This window comes from Oryx dammah, unplaced genomic scaffold (genome assembly GCF_014754425.2).
Source record: "Oryx dammah isolate SB20612 unplaced genomic scaffold, SCBI_Odam_1.1 HiC_scaffold_26, whole genome shotgun sequence".
Taxonomy (NCBI): Eukaryota; Metazoa; Chordata; class Mammalia; order Artiodactyla; family Bovidae; genus Oryx; species Oryx dammah.
In genome coordinates, this window is record NW_024070210.1 from 46,963,819 (window position 1) to 46,988,655 (window position 24,837).

The 24,837-nt window shown below is 38.1% G+C and overlaps 1 protein-coding gene across 1 annotated transcript in view; it reads left to right on the forward strand.

Annotated features, from left to right (window-relative positions):
* The window catches only part of UNC13C (unc-13 homolog C), a 692,819-nt gene that overhangs the window by 624,169 nt on the left and 43,813 nt on the right, over positions 1-24,837 (forward strand). The window contains exon 31 of the mRNA XM_040226553.1: positions 12,839-12,986. Coding sequence (XP_040082487.1) covers positions 12,839-12,986 — 148 coding nt within the window. The remainder of the gene's footprint in view (positions 1-12,838; positions 12,987-24,837) is intronic.

A 24,837-nucleotide genomic window follows, 5' to 3' on the forward strand; every position in this document is an offset into this window, starting at 1 on the left:
ATGGGTAAGAAATCTTATGTTGTAACAGATGTTTTCAAAGAAAGACAGGTACCTCCAAAGTCCAGTTAAATATCAATAGATGCTTCAGAGGACTTAGGGTTAATAGAATTTCTGTTTGTGTTTTCAATGCTTGTTGAAATGATTTTGGAAAATCAATTTATAATGATAATTCAGTTTTCTGCTGAAAACCCAAAGGCATTGCATTGTGTACATCAATGGTTCATAGCTAAATTTTGGCTTAAAAGTTACTGTAGTGAGGGTTAAATATAGGTAGCTCTCAAAACCTAATGTCGGAATTGTTGTCATATGACCCCTTACAGATGGATGTGCATACATTTTATATGTGAAAGCTTATTAGAGAGTGAAATATTAATCCATCTCCTAAATTTGGGCTGTGTCCAATGTCTGAACACTTCACAGGGGAAAGCACCTATTATCAAGGAAGTGTAAAGAGTGTAGCAGAGACCTGTGAGCTACCACATGCCATTTTCCAAGCACAGAATAATCTCACTGGATAGAAACAGATATTACAACAGGAGTCATTAAAACAGAGTTCTATACGACACTCCACAAAGCTATTACCTCGTGATTTTTGCAGTTTCAGCATTTAATAAGAGAACATCTTTTGCTACTTCAGTGGCAAAAACTGCAAAATAAAAGTTGTAAGGTGACAGTTCTGTGACACTTGGTAGAAAATGGAGTGTGTAAATTTTGGCATTGAGATGACAGAGGTGGAGTTGCTAAAGATGCAACCAGAGTATGGGCTGGAAGTATATAAATATTGTGCAAAATTATTTTAAAAAATGGAAAACATGAAAGAAAGGAAAAATACAAAACGAGCTCTTTTTAAGAATAATTTTCAAAAATATGTGTAAGAAATGACTGCCCTTTGGAATTATACCAGCACTCATGGCTACAGAGGAAAGTGCTAGGAAAAAAAAAACAACTCTGGGGCACACACTAAACAGTTAGAAAAATATGGTTATAGAATCAGAATTCAGCCCTTAATGGATTTTATTAGGTCAATGGATGACTCTAAGAGAGCAAGAAAAATGTGTTCTGTGAAAATAGATAATTGCCTTCATTGTACTGACAGACCTGGCCCATGTCCCGTAACTCAAACTTTTCTCTAGTTCTTCTTGATGGGGACAGATGACCACCTCCTACAAGACAAGTTCTGCCCAGACTCTGGGATAATCCCGATCCCCAAGCAAATCCCTCTAGTCTACATGTTGACATCTCAACTATACTGTCTTCCTGCCCAGGTCATTGGTGATAATACTTTAGTTCAGCCTCAGTGACCAGACACTTGCCTTGCCCTTTTAAAACAAGACTATTGCCTGGTGTCTAAGATCCAGTAAGAGGGTCCATGTCATTATCTTGTTTCCCAGGACTGGAGTCTGACCTTGGTCCTTCAGAACCTCAGAACCTGAGGTCAAGTCTTCAGTCTCCCTGTTCCCCAACTTTTCCTCTGGGGTCTCCATGCTACACCCACTTTACCTGCTTTGAGAGCCTTTTATTCCTGTCCTCTGCCCCTCTGCCAAGAAGGAGAGTCACCTAATATTTCTTCCAATGGCCTTGAAGTCAGTTTGCCAAAGCTGGGATTCCCTTTCATTTTTTCTGATTCTGAGATTTACCCTGATTATACTACAAGGCACTGCTTCTAATGGTGACTACAAAGGAATTCAAGAGAGAGGAATACTACTTAAAAGAATTGTAGTCTCAAGAGCTAGTAATTCAGAATCTGCTGGGGGCTCAGCAAAGGGAATACTGTCAGGTGGAGACTTCCTGGGAAAGATATTCTTATACTGAAGTAGTAGATACTATCCAGGCTAATTCCCAAAGGCTGCCAACAACATGATCCTTAATTCTTCTTTAGGTGAATTTAAGCAAATAAGCTGAACATGAGAAAGTGAAAACGGAAGGAAGAGGATGCTGTGGAGTTTGTAGACTGTAGCTGAAATAGTGTTGTGCATTCTTTCAGTCATCTTTCATATACATACATCCTGATCCGTATAAACCTTTCATATACATACATCCTGATCTGTATAAACATCCTGGGTGTTAGGTACACCAGGAATGATCATTCACATTTTACAGATGAAAAAGCAGAGGCTAAGCAGGTTTAAATTGTTTGCCTAAGCCCAGAGTCACTTGTTATTGGCAGAGTTGAGAAAAGATGCCAAAGTCTAAAATCAGTGCCCTTGCTTCTATATCTTATTTCACTAAATGTTAACAAGGTGTAGGAAAAGTCAGCAAGCCAAAATGGGTAATATTCCTACAGATAGATTAGTTCTAAATTAAAATACCATGTTTCAGTTACTTAGATTATTTTCTAATGATTTAAAATAATATGAACTCATTCAGCCTCTACACAGGTACTGATGAAAATATTAACTTAAATACTAAAATTCTAATTAGACTGGGTTATTTTGTCATACCAGTCACAGGTAGTTTCAACTATAAGTCAAAAGTATAGAACATGGCACAAGAAATAGTTACCATGATCTGCTGCAGCTAGCATGGTTGGCCTTGGAGGCATTACATTTACCTGCCAACACTGAGCCAAGTCAACAGCTCTGAAACAGCCAACAACTTAATCAGCATGTGCAAGCTGCTACAGAGGCCAATGCAGAAACCCTATTTAAAGCTGAGCTTTGGAGTCTCAAACTCATAGCTCAGGAAGATTCAGGACTCACAAGAGAGTCCCTGAAATGTGGGTTTCTTTCCAAGAAAAAAAGAAGAGCTTTTCCCGACAGCATGTACTCTTGACTATATCATGAATCTCAAGACTTAATTTTTTTTTCAACTTTGAACCATCCTTTAGTTATTTTTTGATGAAGTTCAAAAAACATAGGGGAAAAAAACCTGGCTGGTTGTATTTTTCCCAACATTCTAAATTACCCTGGAACACTTGTTATTTGTACCTAAACATGACACTCTGAAACGTATGTGGCAAATGTCTGACATCATGCCATGGAACACAGAGGTTTCACTAAAAATAATGGAAACCTAAATGTCCTCAGCAGAGGAAAGGATGAAGATGTAGTACAAATATATAATTAGTCATAAAAGGAACAGAATTGGGTCATTTGTAGAGATGTAGATGGACCTGGAGACTATCATACAGAGTGAAATAAGTTACTAAGAGAAAAGTAAGTATCATTTATTAACACAAATGTATGGAATCTGAAAAAATCAGTAGAGACACAGAGGTAGAGAATAAACATATGGATACCAAGTGGGAAAGAGAGGGTGGGATGAATTAGGAGATTGATATATATATATATATATATATATATATATATATATATTTACTTACACTATTGATAATATGTGTAAAATAGATAACTGAAACCTACTAAATAGCACAGGGAATTCTACTCAGTGCTATGTGGTAACCTAAATGGGAAGGAAATCCAAAAAAGAGGGGATATATATGTATATGTCCACTTTGCTGGACAGTAGAAACTTACACAACATTGTAAAGCACTCCAATAAAAAATGAAAATAAACACATGGATTAGGGCCCTCTATAAGTATGCATTTCTTGGTGTTCAGGGGAGAACATGGACTAACTATGAATATCTATTCAAATACAGCCTTCCATGTCCTGGCTATTATAAACAGTGCTGCGATGAACACTGGGGTACAACGTGTCTCTTTCAATTCTGGTTTCCTCGGTGTGTATGCCCAGCAGTGGGATTGCTGGGTCATAAGGCAGTAGAGATGATATGGAGAGGATGGTGGGAGGGGGGTTCAGGGTTGGGAACTCATGTACACCTGTGGTGGATTCATGTCAATGTATGGCAAAACCAATAACAGTATTGTAAAGTAAAAAAATAAAATTTAAATTAAAAAAAATAAAGTACAATAACAGAAAACCCTGATAAAAATAATTATGTAAAAATTTCTCAAATCATTTACTTTGAATAAAGTTAATGCTTATCAGTTAAAAAAAAATACAGCCTTGAAAAATCCTAAATAACACCATTTCTGATACTCAGGATTCCAGACAAATAACAGGACATGGGATATTATGCCTCTCAGGCTCTCACCCTGACCAAGTCCTACACAATCCTGGTATCCATTATTCAAGAGCTGGTTTTGGTGGCTGTTTCTTACTTAGCATGTTGTATTTTATCATTTGTAAGGATAGTTTTTGCATTATTTAAACTTCAGGTGCTCATGGGAAGAACAAAACAACCTATCTAGTTTGGAGTACTGCAATTCAGAAATCATATGTAACAAAGATGATAAGCACTAAAGAAGAGACTGAAAATTAAAGAGATCTTGCTTTTAACTTAGGAACAGAAACATCTACAATCTATAAAATATGAGAGTTACTGACAAAGTACTGGGAAGTGCAGAGAGGGTGGTAAATTCTCTGTGAGTGGCTAGGGGAAAGCTTCCTGGTGAAGGAGGTTTCAGATCATTAAATGGGAAAGCAAAGGGGATAGTCATCACAGGCTTAGAGAAAAGCTTGAGTGAAATGTGACTGAGTAATGGGGTAGCCTAAAAACTTCAAATAGGCTAATGTAGAAGGAGATCAAGATTGGTTGAGAATTAAAGGGAATATATAGAAGAGACACATTGACTTGGACCCAAAGTGATGAGGCATAAACACCAAGAACCTGAACTTCAATTTGTTGCCAAAAGGGAGGAAGTAGCATATTATAATCCAATGTATTACAGAGGACTCCTATTGTCTTAAAAAATAATTTCTTAAATAACTATCAAGTCTTTAAAGTAACCTCAGTTTTAAAAACAAGTGACGATTATATCTAAATTTGCAAAGCAGATCATCTGCATGAATTTTCCAGAATTCTGATACTGGTATTGGAAGGAAAGAGAGTGATGATGGGAAATTTCTACCCAAAGTACATGTAACGAAAGAAGTAAAATCTCCCAGAAGACTTGTAAAGAAATATTAGCATATTTCCATGAGCCAGTAAAAATAGAGTGTGAAAGATCTTCAAATATCTGGCAAATATGAAGAATTAGAAGAATTTAGCATTTTTATGGGAATTATAAAAGGGATGGCTTGTTAACCATGCAGACAGTATCCTGATTTTTTAGTTAGTAGTGTTTTTTTTTCTCACAAATCACATTATGGTCTGAAATGTTCTACATTTTTTTTTTTTTGCACTCTCATGAAGAATATAAGAAACACAAATATCTCTGGTTATTTTTTAAGATAAAGAAAATGATACCTCATACAAAGCTCTTTCGAGCCCCTCATCACTCACATCACTCAACCATATATTAGTGAAGCAATGTATGTATGAGAGTGGGATATCTTTACAAACATCAGGAGGAGGACATAAATGTAAAGAAAATATCTGAAACTACATGAGGAATACCACCGATAGAGTATCAGAATAGTGGGTGACATCTATTTCTGCTTTATTGACTATGCCAAAGCCTTTGACTCTGTGGATCACAACGAACTGTGGAAAATTCTGAAAGAGATGGGAATACCAGACCACCTGACCTGCCTCTTGAGAAGCCTGTATGCAGTCAGGAAGCAACAGTTAGAACTGGACATGGAACAACAGACTGGTTCCAAACAGGAAAAGGAGTATGTCAAGGCTGTATATTGTCACCCTGCTTATTTAACTTATATGCAGAGTACATCATGAGAAATGCTGGGCTGGAGGAAGCATAAGCTGAAATGAAGATTGCCGGGAGAAATATCAATAACCTGAGATATGCAGATGACACCATCCTTATGGCAGAAAGTGAAGAAGAACTAAAGAACCTCTTGATGAAAGTGAAAAAGGAGCTTGAAAAAGTTGGCTTAAAGCTCAATATTCAGAAAACTAAGATCATGGCATCTAGTCTCATCACTTCATGGCAAATAGATGGGGGAACGGTGGCTGACTTTATTTTTCTGGGCTCCAAAATCACTGTGGATGGTGACTGCAGCCATGAAATTAAAAGACGCTTACTCCTTGGAAGGAAAGTTATGACCGATCTAGAAAGCATATTAAAAAGCAGAGACATTACTTTGTCAACAAACCATAGTCAAGGCTATGGTTTTTCCAGTGGTCATGTATGGATGTGAGAGTTGGACTATAAAGAAAGCTGAGCGCCAAAGAATTGATGCTTTTGAGTGTGGTGTTGGAGAAGACTCTTGAGAGCCCCTTGGTCTGCAAGATCCAACCAGTCCATCCTAAAGGAGATCAGTCCTGGCTGTTCATTGGAAGGACTGATGTTGAAGCTGAAACTCCAATACTTTGGCCACCTGATGCAAAGAGCTGACTCATTTGAAAAGACCCTGATGCTGGGAAAGATTGAGGGCAGGAGGAGAAGGGGACGACAGAGGATGAGATAGTTGGATGGCATCACCAACTCAATGGACATGGGTTTGGGTGGACTTCGTGGGTTGGTGATGGACAGGGAGGACTGGCGTGCTGTGATTCATGGGGTCGCAAAGAGTCAGAAACAACTGAGCTACTGAACTGAACTGAAGAGAGAAAGACTATGGTATACAAGTTACTGTCCTCTCTTGTGGGAGTAAAATTAGGACTTAAGAATGTATTGTCAAAAAACAAAATGAGTTATCACATATAAAACAATGAAAACAGTTCCTGCCATATAGACAACTCTTCATAAATGTTACCAGCATACTACCTGTGTGCATGGGTACTCAGTCATGTCTGACTCTTTGCGATCCTGTAGCCTGCCAGGCTCCTCTGTCCAGGGATTCTCCAGGCAAGAATAATGGAGTGGGTTGCCATTTCCTCCTCCAGGGGATCTTTCTCACCCAGGAATCGAACTTGCATCTCCTTTTGCCTGAGAATTGGTTATTTTGAAGGAGCTTCTTTCCACTGGCAAACCCAAGACCCTACATATTCTAGTACAACTAGATTTTTTTTTGCTTTCCTCCTCTCCTAATAAACCACTCATTCTCTCTCAATGATGCTATTAAATCTGACTCTTTGCCCCAAGTAACAGTCCAAGTCCAGTCCTCCATCCTTTTGGTTCCCTGGGCACAGCATTTTCACACTACAAGGGCAGAAAACCCCTAAGATTTCTGGTACTTTCTGAGACTCCTCTCTAGGAAGCAGTGCTGTTCTCTTTCTGTAGGAGTTTCTAGATTAAAAGGCAGGGAAGTCCTGTTGAAAATTAAGTACCGATATGTGTTAACTTACAAAAAAACAATAATGTCAGAGATGGAATAGGGTGATACAGATGCGACTGAGCTTGAGGAGGGGACACATATAAAAGTGGGAAGGATTTAGGGGAGTTAGCAACTACCATGAACTTCAGAAATCAGGGAAATATGGAAGAGTGATCACAAAGGACAGATAACAGCTCACTGGTTGGAAAGGAAGGATAATTGTTTTCTTTGGAGGAAGACTTGAACATACTCAGGGAGAAAGAATTTGACCATGAAAAAACACAAGATCAGAAGGCTGGGAGTCAATGATTAGACCATTCAATGGACTGGACTGGATTTAACTGGAAATTTGCATAGTGAAGCAGTGTAACATTGAGGTTACAGGTAATGTTGGGGTTGCAAGTAGATGATATTGAAAATATTAATACATGGCATGCTAAAAGTACCATTTCAGCAATGGAAATCTTACAGGAATGTACAGAATGGATTGACGGCAGCCCACCAGGCTCCCCAGTCCCTGGGATTCTCCAGGCAATAACACTGGAGTGGGTTGCCTCCTTCTCCAATGCATGAAAATGAAAAGTGAAAGTGAAGTCACTCAGTCATGTCCGACTCTTTGCGACCCCATGAATTGCAGATTAAGTCCAGTTACATTCTTCTATCTTAGAGTTTCCTAAACAATATTCCATGGAACACTTGTGTGTCCCTGAGAGTTAGTAGATGTCCTGTGTGATAGGTGTCCTATAGCCTAATAATTTTAAAAACAGGTATGTTAGTGAAAGGTCAAACAGTTTTCCCTACCACCGTGAATCACACAGCCTTTAATGTATTAAAAAGCATTGTGAATCTTTAAGAGTATATGAAATCTCTTAACTTCTCTAGGCTTTCTGCTTCCTAAAGGCAACTTGTAACTTTCAGGAAGCACAAGGTTAGTAATGACAATATAGTGACAGTAGTAAAACAGTATATTTTAAACTATACCAAAGAAATATGAGAACTACAACTGCAGGTTTCCCCCACTATAGGAAAGGAGAGCATTCCTATGAAACCTTTTACTAGCTGAAATGACATAGGCAAGAAGCAATTACCTTAGGACTCATTCTGCTCAGGGATGCACAAAATAAATCGAGATCAAGCACAAATACAGTCCAAAATCATGGCAGCTTGATGCTCAGATGCTGGGTGTAATTCCTGGGTTAGGCGCTGGGTGGTACCACTCTCGCTACTCAGGGTATACACTGCCTCTGTAAGAGCTCACTGCTGTTTTAACATCTGTTTTTTCACAAAAGTGAAAATCATTTTCATGTCTTTTTTGGTTAGCGAAAACAGTACTAATGTAGGTCATCTACAAAAGTGACGTAGCATAAAGCCAGTTTTCAAAGAATGGGGAATACTTGTACTTCTTCTCAAGCATTTCCTCTCAGTTACCTAGTGGGATTTTCCCCTTTCTTTAGTCCGTCGTGGTAAATTATCTGGTGCCTGCTGAAGTGGAAAATGGCAGTGCTAATAAACAAGACATCATAGGTGTCACCTCTTTGAAAGTCTTTATTGATTCCTTCAGCAACAGCATTATTTCCCAGTCCTATTGTCTGTCTTTTTAAATTCTCTTTATTACACCTCCAACATATCATTGGAATCATTCACTGACTGTAACATTTCCTACTTGATCACAGTCCCTTTGGGAACAATCTCTAGGCCTCTTTTGCTTCATATCCTTGGTGTAAGTTCTGGTTCTCAACACAGATTTAGTAAATATTTGTTAAGGGAGAAGAGAAAGAGAGAACGGCCAGGAAGGTCACCCCATCACTGATGCTGTTTAGGGTAAGCCACAGGCGATGGCCCTTCCTCAAAAATTAGACTAATCTATATTAAGGTTGTCACCATGCTACTTTACATACACTGTGAAAGATCATTTGTTTTAAAAGAGTATATGATCACTGAAGAAATCAAGGAATTTTTTTTAAATGCCTAGAGAAAAAAATGACAGTGAAAATATGATAACCCAAAACCTGTGGGATAGCAAAAGCAGTTCCAAGGGGGAAGTTTATAGTAATACAATTCTACCTCAGGAAAAAAGAAAACTCTCAAGTAAACCTAATCTTACACCTAAAGCAACTAGAGAAAAAAAAGAATAAAACCTAAAGTTAGGAGAAAGGAAGAAATCATAAAGATTGGAGCAGATATAAGTGAAATGGAGACAAAGAAAACAATGGGAAAAATCAATGAACCTAACAGTTGGTTCTTTGAAAAGAAAAATAAAATGCATAAACCTTTAGCCAGACTCACCAAGAAGAAAGAGAGAGGACTCAAATCAATAAAGTTAAAAATGAAAAATGAGAAGCTGTTACAACTGACATCACAGAAATATAAAATACTACAAACAACTATAAACCAATGAAATGGACAACCTAGAAAAAAACTGAACAAATTCTTAGAAAGGCACAACCTTCCAAGACTGAACCAAGAATAATTAAAAAATATAAACATACCAATCACAAGTTATGAAACTGAAACTGTGATTAAAAGAAAAAATACAGAAAAGGGATCCCCACACACAATTGTTGGGAATGTAAGTTGGTACCACTATGGAGAATAGTATGGACGTTCCTTAAAAAGCTACAAATGTATCTTTCATATGATCTAGAAACCCCATTCCTGGGCATGTATCTGAAGAAAATCATGATTTGGAAAGACACATGCACCCCAGTGTCCATTGCATTATTTACCACAGCCAAGACATGGGAGCAACCTAAATGTCTATCAGCAGAGGAATGGGTAAAGAAGATGTGATATGTGTATATGTATACAGACACACACACGCACACTAGGAAATCATACTCAGCCATAAAAAGAATGGAAAATTTGCAGCAACATATTTGGCCTAGGAGATTGTCATACTGAGTCAAGTAAGTTAGACAGAGAAAGACAAATATCATATGATATTGCTTGTATGTGAAATCTAAGAAAATGGTAAAAGCGAACCTATTTACAAAACAAATAGAGAGATAGAGTCTCAGATGTAGAAAACAAACTTATGGTTACAAAGGAAGAAGGAAGGAAGGGATAAATTGGGAGTTCGGGATTGATAATATAAACACTATATAAAATAACTAATAAAAATCTACTGTATAGCACAGAGAACTCTACTCAGTACTCTTTAATGACCTATATGGGAATAGAATATAAAAGAGTGGATATGCATATATGTATAATTGATTTACTTTGCTATACAGCAGAAACTAGCAACATTGTAAATCAGCTATACTCCAATAAAAATTAATTTAAAAAATTAGAGTATAACTGTGACATTCATGCAGTTATAAAACTTGTCAAATAATATTATTTAACTCATCAAATAATGAGACAACCAGTAAGATCTTACAATTGGCTCAAAGAAGAATTCCAAGAACTTCACATAAAGACAAGCAATGAGGAAAGCTGAAATAAATTTGAATAGAGGCAAAACAGATCTGGCCACAAAACGGTGATCAGTTGCATCCCACCAGAAATAAATAATTTGCATCTCTTTGGACAGGAGTCATAGGCATTATTATCCATTTTCTACAATTTACAGAGTTTTACATAGCCCAGGTGCCCCCAGCGGTAAAGAGTCCATCAGCAAGGCAAGAGATACAAGAGACTCAGGTGCAATTCTTCGGTCAGGAAGATCCCCTGGAGGAGGAAATGGCAATCCACTCCAGTACTCTTGGCTGGAAAATTCCATGGGCAGAGGAGCCTGGCAGGCTACAGTCCATGGGGGTGCAGAGAGTCAGACACAGCTGAGCACACACACATAGCTCCAAGTGAAGATAACTCAGATAGGTCTCATAGATGGAGCACTCATTAAACATTTTTGCCCCTTTCAAAGTTTTTCACAATTTTTTCTGACAACTACATATAGTCCCAAGAGATCATGAAACATCATCTTAGTTGCTGCTCATTACTCTTCCTGTACTTTACTAACTTAAGCCTCCAGCACTTATGCTCAGGTATGGTAAGATTGGAGCTTGTCTGGGAAACAATGAATGGGAGAATGCTTTCCACTCCCGAGAAGCCACCAAGTCCTGCAGCTCTTTCCAAGTAGGGTGTGTTATTTCATCTGATGCTTCCCTGGTTCATTACGTAAACAGAGCTCCGGAGCTCACCCCACCACTCCTCCAGGAAAAGCAGTCAATTCCAGGCAAAACTCCCCTCTCAATACATTCATTAATACTTTTCCACTTAAGTATCATATCACATTTCCTGAAGAAAGGAATTCTGATATCTTTTCATCCCCCAAGGCACCTGAAACAATTCTGGACTCTAACTCCACAATAAATGCTTTCTGTATGTCACAGTATCTAATATTTCTATAAGATCAAGGTATAGAAAATGTTTAAATATTATATCTTTGTCATCCCTTCAAAAATAAGAAAAGGCTTTCCCCACTTTTCTCTGCCCCCTCTTCATAAACATTGGTGGATTTATGTGCAATTTGTGTTTTCACAGTGCACTCAGCTACAGTGGAATGGGATTGTAAGTGACCATGGGTTTTTCTTTTTGAGGAAGGAGTTTGTGATTGTAGCACACTTTCTTCAATTTATATCCCCATTGCCTACTTTCTCAGGCCTGTGCCCTGAATTTTCTCTATATTATAGTATCTATAATTGCAACCAAATGCCTACAAATGCTCAGAATATGTTTCTGCAGAGGGAAGAAAACTGAAGTAATTTTGAATTTTCAGTTGACACGTTTTACCTTGGAAACCTTTAAGTAGGCAAGACCAATGACACACAGAAGAGTGCATCAGAATCATTTGTTGAGCTTTTTCAAAACATGCCATCCTGTGAGAATCCTACATCCTAGTCAGCTAGGTTGCAGTGCGGGTGAAGTTTAGCACTGGTACAGGAAGAGAAAGACAGACCCATTTATCTAACCTTAACAGAATACAATGGATATGTTGTCTATAAAATTGCTGGGAAACAACATCCTTAGCTCTGTAATATATCTTGAGATAGATAGTCTGCCCTCTGAAGTGAAGTCTGTGCCTAATACTTGCAACATTAAAAACTCTAACATCCCTCAATGACCATATTTATTGTCAAATATATATCTTCTCTATTATTTAACCTATAAATAGGGTGATGTTTTAAGTTGTTGGATGACTGTAGCAAAGAAAAATAAGAAGAAAGAAACTGCCTTATTACATTTCTCAGACACAGTTGAGGGGACGTTGGGTTTCTAAGGACCACTCTGCATCCTCAGGGTGGCCTATCTGTGTGTACCACTGTGTGATTAGATCACAGCGAAGGTGGGAGCAGTGGGCACTTGGCCTGGAATTGCAAATCAGTATCTGGAAAACATGTGACCAGAAGATACTTTATTTGTGAAATCTGACAACCCTGGATATTTTTCTCATGCTCTGGAAACAGAAGTCAACAATTGAGTTGACACATTATCTTAAACCTAGCATTCTGTAAGCATTCAGCCTCTGCATCTTCATGATCCTATTTCACTAAAGTTTTAAATGAGAGCAACACTTGAGATACTAAGGTAACCTGAACTGCATGGTGATGACTTGGTAATGGCCATATGGTACTATGTCTTTGTGTCTATCTTATGTTAATCGTACTGTACTATTCCATCTGAACCTCATGACTATGGCCATAAAATCCCTCATCTAATACTTTTTTCTAAATGCCTCTGCTTACATTGTTTTTCTTTTCTTTTTAGCAATACTTTCATGCAGGGGGAAATGGCCTGAAAAAGAATTTCTTGGAGAAAAGTCCAGATCTTCAGTCTCTGAGATATGCTCTCAGTCTTTATACCCAAACGACTGATGCCTTGATAAAGAAATTCATAGACACCCAAACCTCACAGAGTAAGTAACACACTGGACATGAACAGAGGTAAACTGAATACAACTAAACTTCAACATAGAAATCACTATAAAAAATCACTATATAAAAAATCACTATAAAAAATTTCTGTAATTTAACTAATAAAGCATCAATAAGAATGGATGATTATGATTTGTAAAAAAATTATTCAATTTTTAGAAACATTTTATAAATAATTTCAATAATACTGAGATATGCTTAATACTAAAATTGTTTGGAATAGTTAACCTTTGCTGTTGATTTTAATTTCAGAAAATTTAGTAAACCCTAGTTGTGAATAACCATAACTGAAATATTCTCAAATTAGTACAAAATAATCAGTGTTTATTGGTCTCAGTAACTTCTAAAATACAATAATAATTCCTCAGATCCTAACTTCAAATGAAAAAAATCTCCTCCTCTTGGGTTTTCAGGAGGGAAATCTCATTTAATCTTAATTTTATAGGAGAAAATTCTAAGTCTTTGAAAAGAGCCAAGTATGTTAGTGGAAACTCAGATCTTTTTCATACATCAAAGTTCCCACCTCATAAGCTTCTAGGATATTACTGTTAAAAAACCTTTCCTTCAAGTTGCTTTGTGATTTATTATATTTTGGTAATGACATGCATTTAAAATCTGGCATTTCTGAGTGATTACTGAAAATGTCACTCTAAGGAAAAAAAAATAAAGTGCAGGCTCAAATTCTAGAACATAATAAATTGCACCCCACTATAATCAAAATAAGGAGGAGGACACGACTTCTTTCATGAGAGATCCTTCCAAAGGAAGCACACAGATTTTTTTTTTTTTCTTGATAAAAATCCTTCAGACTTATCTATGTTTCATCACGGATATTTTCACTTTTCTAACTACATTTGAAGATAATACCAAGGTAGGTGCTAGGTAGCTGCTTGACCTGTCTAGTACTTTGTGCTTTCTTACAGTGTCCAATAAATGCTCAAACACTCCTTTTAATGCAATCTTCAACCCAGATTACATTTTAGAATGGTTCCAAAAAGAAGAGAGTTGAGTGTAAGGCCTTGTCAAGAGATATATTACTCCTTAAATCATGATCTCTCAAGGTTTTCTAAACTATAAATTTGAATGCAATTCTAACACAACTCATCATAATAGTGTTGTTGCTTTATTCTCAAGAGAATGTGAGTGTTTAAAAACTTAGCTTTGCTTTTGTAGGTATACATTATGTGTATATACATACAACCCATGTTTTAGCATAGATGTCAAACCAAAAAGCTACATATGAATTTCAGCTTTGGTGTATGGAATTTGGTACACATTTGTTTTGTATGAATTGTATGGCAACATTAAAAATATATGGGGAGTGGGGAAATAAGAGGATTCATTATCCTAATAATCCCTAACTATATTAATTATTTTAGTTTTGGTCTTTTTCTTTTTTACTTCCCTTTTCTGGCTTTTTCTAAGTAACACAATTTTTTCTGTATAGTTGAAATCGGTAGGCTTTAGATATGAAACGGCTTTGCCTTTTCTCTGATAGCACCTTCAAGCATGCTCCGTGGAAACCATTCCCATCTCCCTCTCCATCCCTCCCTTGGCATCCCTCCAGCTGGTCCCAGCCCACCATGATCAGGTCCACAGGACCTGAGGTGTGGGGGAGTTTGATGTGCCCTCTGCTCCCCTTCCCCATCATCTTCTAGATACCTCTCTGCTTCAGGGTATTGGGGACAGAAAATTGAAGGGGAGGGGGAGATATCTTTAAAGTCCCCCTACGGTTGAATCCATATGCTGACTTTCCCAGGGGCCCAATGCTAGGGAACCTCCTGTCCATTGAACTTCATGATGAATGCAGTCTGCCCCAGATCCCTATAGGGACCCCTCAGTTGCTGCCTCCTGCAGCACATGCCATGGCTTCTTGAACCTTGAATATCTTCTTCTAGTGTCCAGCCCTCTGTAATGAGGTCCCAGCAAGAAGACTGATGACCAGCTTCTGCCCATGGGGCCCAGTGGAGCTCATATATTCTTTCCACGTTTTAGACGATCATGAGGACTTCCTCACTGTCGCCTGCCATCTCTCTATAGCTCTCCTCTCCCCCTGCTCAGATAGTTGTTTATACTTTTAAATTGCAGGAGAATGGGAAGGAAGAAATACTGCTGCCTAATATAGCACAGCCATTGTTCAATCAAAAATGAGGCAAGCCAGTCTCACCAATTAATGGATGCAGTGTTTCTGAGTCTCTATTCATCTTTTACTCTAATTCTATCACAATCCTATCTCAATACTTATTGCCACAGACTGAATAATAAAGTGAGCAACAATACCATATCCTTCATAAAATATGGAAAGGAGAGATAAGAGGAAAAGTCACTGGATATTAGAATTATTTATAACACAACCAAAAATAGAATATATTAAAGGACACAATCTCCATTTTATGTAACAGACCCTAAATGACTTCCAAATGCCTGGGGCCAGTCCGTGTTCTCTTTGTCTTCTAAAGAACCTCAGCTTCCTCAGTTTCTTTAAATGACAAACATGGAAAAGCTGACTTCTCAAGAGTCTTATTTAAATGGACTGGTCTACTGTTCTACGGATGTTTGACCTGGGCTGTACTAAAAGAGAGGAGCTTGGGTGCCACTCTCATATCCCTGCAGATGAGTATTTACAATTATAGTAGGATCAATTCTCCCCCTTTTTGTATTTCTTGTCCTAGTACAAGGAAGAGTCCAAAATGATCAGATGAGGTCTCAGTTTCCAGTTTAAATACTATTGCAATTATCCAGATAATTTTCTAGGATTTGGTACAGTATCAAATACCCATGAAGATTTATTATATTTAATTTTTGCCAATCTTATATTTTGTTAATACAATTTAGAAAGACCATGCTGGTGTTATGGTGTCTTTCAAATATAAAATATGAAATGGGAGCTAATGCTACACACTGAAAACCCCTTCCACCCTCTGCCCGAGGTGCCCATTCCAGGGTAAGCTTGGGTGTCAAACAGTTAATATCCCAGGAAGCAGCCCTCAGCCAATGGAAGATAGGAAGTTGGCAGATAAGAAAACAAATAAAACTTTAGCTTCCTCAGTTGGGAAAACTCTTAACATGAGTTCTACACAAACGCCAAAATTCGCCTGTGCCGTGAAGCTCCATCCTCTCTGAGTGGATGCCTTCCCACGTGGGTCCTTTACCATGGAATGCTTGTCTCAGCTTTCACTCCCAGGGGAACCCAAATCCAGGGTCACACTACTAGAAAGTAGGGAGCCAGGTTCCAGTTCAGCTACTCTAGATCCATATCCTGTGCTCTTAACCACCATGCTTGCATCTTCTTGATAACAAAGAAATTCAGTTCAGTTCAGTCGCTCAGTCGTGTCCAACTCCTTGCGACCCCATGAATTGCAGCATGCCAGGCCTCCCTGTCCATCACCAACTCACGGAGTTCACTCAGACTCACGTCCATCGAGTCTGTGATGCCATCCAGCCATCTCATCCTCTGTCGTCCCCTTCTCCTCCTGCCCCCAATCCCTCCCAGCATCAGAGTCTTTTCTAATGAGTCAACTTTTCGCATGAGGTGGCCAAAGTACTGCAGCTTCAGCTTTAGCATCATTCCTTCCAAAGAAATCCCAGGGTTGATCTCCTTCAGAATGGACTGGTTGGATCTCCTTGCAGTCCAAGGGACTCTCAAGAGTCTTCTCCAACACCACAGTTCAAAAGCATCAATTCTTTGGCACTCAGCCTTCTTCACAGTCCAACTCTCACATCCATACATGACCACTGGAAAAACCATAGCCTTGACTAGATGGACCTTAGTCGGCAAAGTAATGTCTCTGCTTTTGAATATACTATCTAGATTGGTCATAACTTTTCTTCCAAGGAGTAAACATCTTTTAATTTCATGGCTGCAGTCACCATCTGCAGTGATTCTGGAGCCCCTCAAAATAAAGTCTGACACTGTTTCTACTGTTTCCCCATCTATTTCCCATGAAATGATGGGACCAGATGCCATGATCTTCGTTTTCTGAATGTTGACCTTTCAGCCAACTTTTTCGCTCTCCTCTTTCACTTCCAACAAGAGGCTTTTTAGCTCTTCTTCACTTTCTGCCATAAGAGTGGTGTCATCTGCATATCTGAGGTTATTGATATTTCTCCTGGCAATCTTGATTCCAGCTTGTGTTTCTTCCAGTCCAGCATTTCTCATGATGTACTCTGCATAGAAGTTCAATAAGCAGGGTGACAATATACAGCCTTGACGTTATTTCCTAAAGGTCAAATACCCTGAATGAATTTTTCCCCTTTACTTGAACTTTTTCTTTTACAAATTCGCAAGTTAGGAATACAGAACTAATTAGAGAAACAACTTATAACACAGTGAACATTATTTGAAAAATATTTTACATTATGATTGATAAAATGCAAACTGATTTTTTGTCTTCTTAATTTCTAACTCATACATGTGCAAGTATTAATGAATTATCATTCAAGTGTTAATCAACATGCTGTGTAAAAGAAACTGGAATCCTTTAGAAATTTACCTGTGCTTTTTAAACTATCCATATTTTGTTCTCATATTCTCATAAACTCTTCCCTTAGTCCATTTTCTTCTCTCCTTTTCTTTTGTTAAAATGCTCTTTTGCATCTCTTTCTCCTTTCTGCATTATCCTTGTCTGTGTTAGAAAATTAATTGCAACATTAAATATAAGGAAAATGAATAATTAATTGGGTTATATTTTTCACTGTCTTCAAACTGAAGATATACTTTCCTTTGAAAATATTTTTAATTCAGCTTTTACATAAATGGGTTTGTGGCATAGAAAAACACTGTATATCTTGCTCACTTATTCTTTATTTTCTCTTTTTCAATTCTCTGTTTTCACCTTCTCTTCCTCTTTCTTTGATCTCTTTTTAGTATAGACTTAGATGTCCTCTTTTTCCAGTGATAATACTAAGAAAAAATGACAAGGGGTACAATTTCATTAGAAATTTATGAGCCAAAGAGTCCAGTTGAAATCTATAAATTTGGAAAAACACTCTTCTTTCTGTTCCAAATACTGGAAAATAAACAAACTTAAAATGGAGAGATAAGTATTCATAAGTCCTCAAGTGAAGCTGACAGATCAGTTTATAAGAGTAATGCGTTTATTAGTCTAGCAATGTACTGCGGCAATGAAATACCACTATACTCTGTTAAAGTGCTGCACTCAATATGCGAGCAAATTTGGAAAACTCAGCAGTGGCAGGACTGGAAAAGGTCAGTTTTCATTCCAATCCCAAAGAAAGGCAATGCCGAAGAATGTTCAAGCTACTGCACAATTACACTCATCTCACTTGCCAACAAAGTAATGCTCAAAATTCTCCAAGCCAAGCTTAAACAGTATGTGAATCAAGACCGTTCAGATGTTCAAGCTGAATTTAGAAAAGGCAGAGGAACCAAAGATCAAATTGCCAACATCCACTGGGCTATCGAAAAAGCAAGAGAATTCCAGAAAAACATCAACTTCTACGTCATTGACTACTCCAAAGCCTTTGACTGTGTGGATCACAATAAACTGTGGAAAATTCTTAGAGATGGGAATACCAGACCATCTGACCTGCCTCCTGAGAAACCTGTATGCAGGTCAAGAAGCAACAGTTAGAACCAGACATGAAACAATGGACTGGAAATTGGAAAAGGAATGCATCAAGGCTATATAGAATCAAGATCACCAGGAGAAATATCAATAACCTCGCATATGCAGATGACACCACCTGTCAGAAAGTGAAGAGGAACTAAAGAGCCTCTTGACGAAAGTGAAATAGGAGAGTGAAAAAGCTGGCTTAAAACACAATATTCAAAAAACTAAGATCATGGCAGTCTCATCACTTCATAGCAAATAGATGGGGAAACAGTGACAGACTTCATTTTCTTGGGCTCCAAAATCACTACAGATGGTGACTGCAGCCACAAAATTAAAAGACGCTTGCTGCTTGGGAAAAAAACTATGACAAACCTAGACAGCATATCAAAAGCAGAGACATCACTTTGCTGACAGAAGTGTGTCTAGTCAAAGCTATGGTTTTTCCAGTTGTCATGTATGGATGTGAGAGTTGGACCATAAAGAAGACTGAAGGCTAAATGCTGAAGAACCAATGCTTTTGAGCTGTGGTATTGGAGAAGACTCTTGAGAATCCCTTGGACTGCAAGGAGATCAAACCAGTCAATCCTAAAGGAGATCAATCCTGAATATTCATTGGAAGGACTGATGCTGAAGCTGAAGCTCCAATTGGCCACCTGATGCGAAGAGTCAACTCACTAGAAAGGGCCCTGATGCTGGCAAAGATTGAAGGCAGGAGGAGAAGGGGATGATAGAGGATGAGATGGTTGGATGGCATCACTGATACAATGTACATGAATTTGAGCAAGCTCTGGGACATGGTGAAGGACGGAGAAGCCTGGCATGCTGCAGTCCGTGGGGTTGCAAAGAGTTGGACACGACTGAGCAACAACAAATACCCTGAATTCACTTTGAATGACAACAAATACCCTGCATTCACTTAAGAAATATTTACTGAGTATCACCTCTGAGATAGCGTACCATAGGGTATATATTCAAAGCTGAACCTAGTGCTATGTACACCAGGCGCTCTACTATGGAGGTTCTCGAGCAGAGGTGATTTTGTCCCCCTGGGGCATCTGTCAATGTCTGAGGAGCTTTGACCCTTTCATCTGGGAGTGGCATTTGTTACTGGTATCTAGTGGATGGAGACCAGGGAGGTTGCTAAACATTGTACAGGGTACAGGACAGCTTCCTACAATAGGAAGTTATCTTTAAGTCTCCAGATGGCAGTAGTGCTGAGGCTGGGACACCCCGCACTAATACTAGTCTGAAACAGTGTAAGAAGTGATGTAACATGAATTGTGTTAGAAGAGGGAACAGTTTGACTCAGGAAGACAAATAAAGGTAGAACAGCCAGTGGAAAAACTGAGTCATGAAAATAGAAAGAGAAAGGTATTTTGGATGCAAAAACTGTCCAGGAAAGAATATACTTGCATTCTTAATTTTAAAATCCCAATATGTCAAGCATATCCTCAGTATATTTTTATGAGGAAACAATGTTTATTTTGTTTTTAAAACAAAATTCACCATATCACTACTTATGTTTGACACTTATGATAAGTGTAAGGAACTCTAAGGCACTTTTCAACACTATTTTGTGTAACATTAGTAGAACTTATATTAATATTTGTAATAATTACCAAACTCTTCCTCTTGAAGTTGACCCTATGGTTTGAATTGGGTAGTTTCCTTGAAAATTTATACTTTCTCCTTGTTGTTTCTCAAAGATCTGCTACTCACAGTTTTAGAAGCTGGTACAAAATTCATTTCTTGCATCTTAATTGCATTATTCATCATCATTAACAGAAAAGCTTCTCTGACTGCTATTTCACTATACCAAGGGCTCTTCGAATATTTCATGCATAGAAGACAGTGAAAAATGTACAAAACTTTACCATATTAAGTAGAATTTTTTTCAGTGGATAACAATTTGGAATGAGGCACAGAATGATTAATTTCTGGGCTATCCTAGGTCATATTCTGTTTCCTTACCTGAGCATTTGTCACAGTTTGAGGAACTTAAATCTAAAAATATTTGCTAAGGGAATTTTTTATGTCTAAGTTACAACTGGCTCATAAGGCAAAAAAGAAATGACTGTATAAATTAAAATATATGAAATGAAATGTTTTTATCCTATACTCTATCCTCTTAACTCTTTATGAGCAATATCTTTGAGTCCTTGCTTACTTGAAATTTCTTAAAATTTAAATACCATCTTGGTCATTATAATAACCTGTTTTCTGCTAAAGTATAGTACATTTTCATCTAAAATGTACATCAGATAGCTACATTTTGAATCTATGAAAATGCTTCAATATTCATTATATATAAGGATTAATTATCTCTAATCATGTTCAAATTATAAAAGATACGTTCATAAGAAGAAAAGAAACTCTTTGTGGTTTACTGTAGAAAAGATCTTATCAGAAATGTAGAACTTAACATTAACAGTATTTAGCTGGCAGAAGAGCTGGCATTGAAATAGAGAGATTAGTTTTAAGGTCAAGGGCCACAGCTGGAACTTTACCTTGATCCCACCTATGGAAAATGCTGAAGAATGTCTTCAGGGTATGTGGAGAAATAATATTAAAATCCATTCAGCCATCTTCAATTTAATACTGATTTGAAACCATAGTCAGACCTGGTTTCTCATTTTAGTTAATCAGGCTGTCAGAGATCACCAGATAACCAGAATCCCCTCCAACAGACCTATGCCATTGTCTTACCCCTGGAACAGTGGGATTCCATTAGCTAGTACTGCCTTCCAAGATGAGGGGTTAGCATTTCTTGGAGGATACAGTGGAAAAAACTGAGGAGGGTTTGCGTGATTTGGCTCTTCAAACACTGCAGTTGGTCTAAAGACATTCAACTCTAGATGAGGCTCTTCAGTGCAATCAGAAAGCTGTACATAAAAAACTTTAACAGGAGTGGTGATGTGATATGGTTCTGAGAACACTGAATCTTTTCCCAGGGTAGAAATGTGTTAGATAAGGTGACAGTAATGCTGAGCAATCCTGGGCACCAAAAGCAAGTTGGCCACCACTGTGCTAGTCTTCCCCAGTCCTCGGGTGAGTAACTTCATCCACACTTGTCAGGGTAAGAAATGAATCACAAATATATTAAGAAACTTGCTGAAGTCATGGAGGTGAGTGGCAGAGGCAACGCCTTTCCCACTATATCACACTTAATCAGCAAAGAAAGCAGAATCTGTCATTATGACTTTCTACAACTCAAGCTCTCTTCTCTATAGTTTTGAATTGAAGTTACTTCATCCTCCTTACTTCTTATTCTGGTATGACTAAAGCTCCCTGCTGCCCAGGAGATGATCTTTCAGTTGCTATTGTTTTCATATCAGCAAGAAACTCTCTCCCCAAGAACATCTTCCTTACTTCCCCAGTTTCTTCTCATTCTGACCCCCCAGTACTGGGCATACTTAGTGGCCAGAGAATCTTTTGAATGTTAATTGGAAGTAATTATACTATAGGAATCTAGGTTGAAATTAGGAAAATGCATTCTTCTTTCAGAAAGCCATTTCTATTAATATATAACCTGATTTCTCACCTCTAGAGTCCACTCTGTGTGTGTGTGTGTGTGTGTGCATGTGCACACGTGTGTGTGCAAGCACAAAGCTGTTGCTACTTTGGTCTTCTCTCTCTTTTCTACTCTTCTCACCCTTGGGCCCACCAGCAAAAAATGCCATTTTGTAACACTCCCCATGCAGACAGAGTCATATCATGATTGCTTATCTACATTTCTTTGCTCTCCCAATGTAAACCTTGTGAAGATGGGACCTTGCCTACTCATCCTTCAAATCTAAATGCTCAGAACAGTGCTAGATACAAAGTAGGTGAATTTAGTGAATTTTAGGGAAAAAAAAGCTGGGAAGTTAAATGCAGAAAATTTAGAATTATGTGATAGGACATAGTCCTCATATTTGAATTGATGCAATTACAAATCTTTATTGAAAGCAAGTGTATTTACAGCCAAAAAGAGAGGAAGAGGGAGAGAAAAGGAGAGAAGGAAAAGGGTGAAAGAGAGGAGCTCACAGTTTGATGGCTGATGCTGTTCAGTAGTTTCTGTACAGGCAGAAGATAGTAAGTGCCGCTGGAGAAACCCAAAGGGCTATATAAAGTTAGATGGAGAGACTTAAGGTCACAACTAACTCATCCTTAGGAGCATTTTCTATGTGCCAGGCTTTGTGCTAAATGCTAGTTAAACTCCAATGAAAGACTGTGCTGAATATCTTTCATTTGCTACCCTCCTTTCTCTCTAGGAGGCTGGGCTGTGTGGATTACAACTATGCATTCTCTTACTGTTTGGTTCCCACTGGGTTCAGTCGGTAGGGAGCCCATGCAAAGCTCCCTGGGAAGAAAGAGTGAGGTCAGGTACTCCTTCCCTCTGCTTCCTCGGGGCATGATCCATTCATTCAGACTGACTTTGTCCTTTGACTCTAAGCCTCTAGAAGTTGCCTTCCCTAGAAAACTCTCCCTTTGGATCCCAGCAACTACTTCTGCCCCTCAGGCTTCAGGGACTACCGGTATTAACAGCCCCGCTATTCCTTGTGTTTTCCTTAACCCCCACCTAAACCTTCATAAACAACCTCTTTCTTAAACCTTCCAGAATGACCCTAATTTGAGTTTCCATATGTTTGCTAATGATACCCCAATGGAAACAAAGGCAATTCATGGCTTTGCTAGGTTTTTCTTCCATGCCAAGTCTTTCACTCAGATCATCAAAGATAAACATTTTAAAATAAACAAGTCAAGCATCAGAATAATTATCTTTGGACTGAGAAAAAAAAAAAAAAAAAAACATTGCATTTTGATGACTGAGCTGTCCAGAATGAATAAAAGAGCTTTTCACTCACAAGGATATTTCCATTATACTGTGGCCAAGTCATCAAAATCCCAGCTCCCACTTTCTCATAGCGCAGTTTATCTGACCCAGGGTTTCATCTCTGAAAACCAGAAATCAGATTGAGACAGCTGGGAGCCTCTGGTGAAATCAGTTGCAAAATCTAAGCTTCCTTACAGCACAAAGCAGGTGTTTGTTATATGTCATGTAATGGGGAAATTATCATTCTTTGTGCATTCATCTAAGTGCGTATGTATGTGTGTGTATATATATATATACACACACATATATTTCTAGGTCTGAAAAAGAGTTCTTTCATTGTTACTGCATTCATTTTTTAACATAAATAGTTAGTAGATTAATTTTGCTAAAACACTACCCACACAACTGTGTGTAGCAGAGGGGCATCTTTTCATTTCTCAATTCGGTGAAAACCAGATCTCATTCCAAGACTATGCAGAATATCAGAGGTATCAGAACACTGCTTTCTCACTTAAAGTACTCTCTGTTAGTTGTTTCTTAAAGGCTAAGTTGCATTTAAATAATTCTGATAGTAACATATAGACTTTTCTAAAATTAAACAAAATAAAAATTATTTTCTTTCTAAAACAAAACCACAAAACACTTGACATTTGGCCTTGCAGTCAAAGATCTAGCTAATAACCACTCACACCTGCATTTTACTATAGTTTATGTATGTGTGTGTGCATGCTCAGTCGTGTCCTATTCTTTTGCAACCCCGTGGAGCCCACCGGGTTCCTCTGTTCATGGTTCTCCAGGCAAGATTACTGGAGTGGGTTGCAATTTCCTTCTCCAGGGGATCTTCCTGACCCAGAGATTGAAGCTGTATCTCTTGCATCTTCTGCATTGGCAGGCAGATTCTTTACCAACTGCACCACCTGGGAAGCCCTTACTATAGTTTATAGGCATCTTCAAATAACTTTTTCTTACTTGAGTCTGAAAACAGCCCTGCGGAGTCAGAGGTTACTGGATGCTCTTTTGAGATGGTCACTTCACCCAAGAGCAATAGATGCCATTGAAGTGATGTGAGCAAGGGTATGGCATGGAGAAAATAACTGAAGGGAGACAAGACAAAAGCAGGCGGACAGGTTGGAGGAGGCTAGGCTGGTGGGAATAGCTATGGAGACATGTGAGTAGGTTTAAGGTGCAGTTCAGCACTATAAGAGGCATGATCTGGTGAAATAAATCTTGTCAAATTAATAAAAATTTAGGATAATAAATTTATAAGATACCAAAGTAAAGCAACTTTTAATTCTCTGTGGTGAAATTATGGTTATTTTCTGCCTGCTTATAATTTTCTGTACTTTTAAAATTATCAAAAAAATGTCCAGATTTTTAAAATCATAATTTAAAAAGCAATACATGAAGAATACATGTTGATATGCAAAGTACATTAGTTTC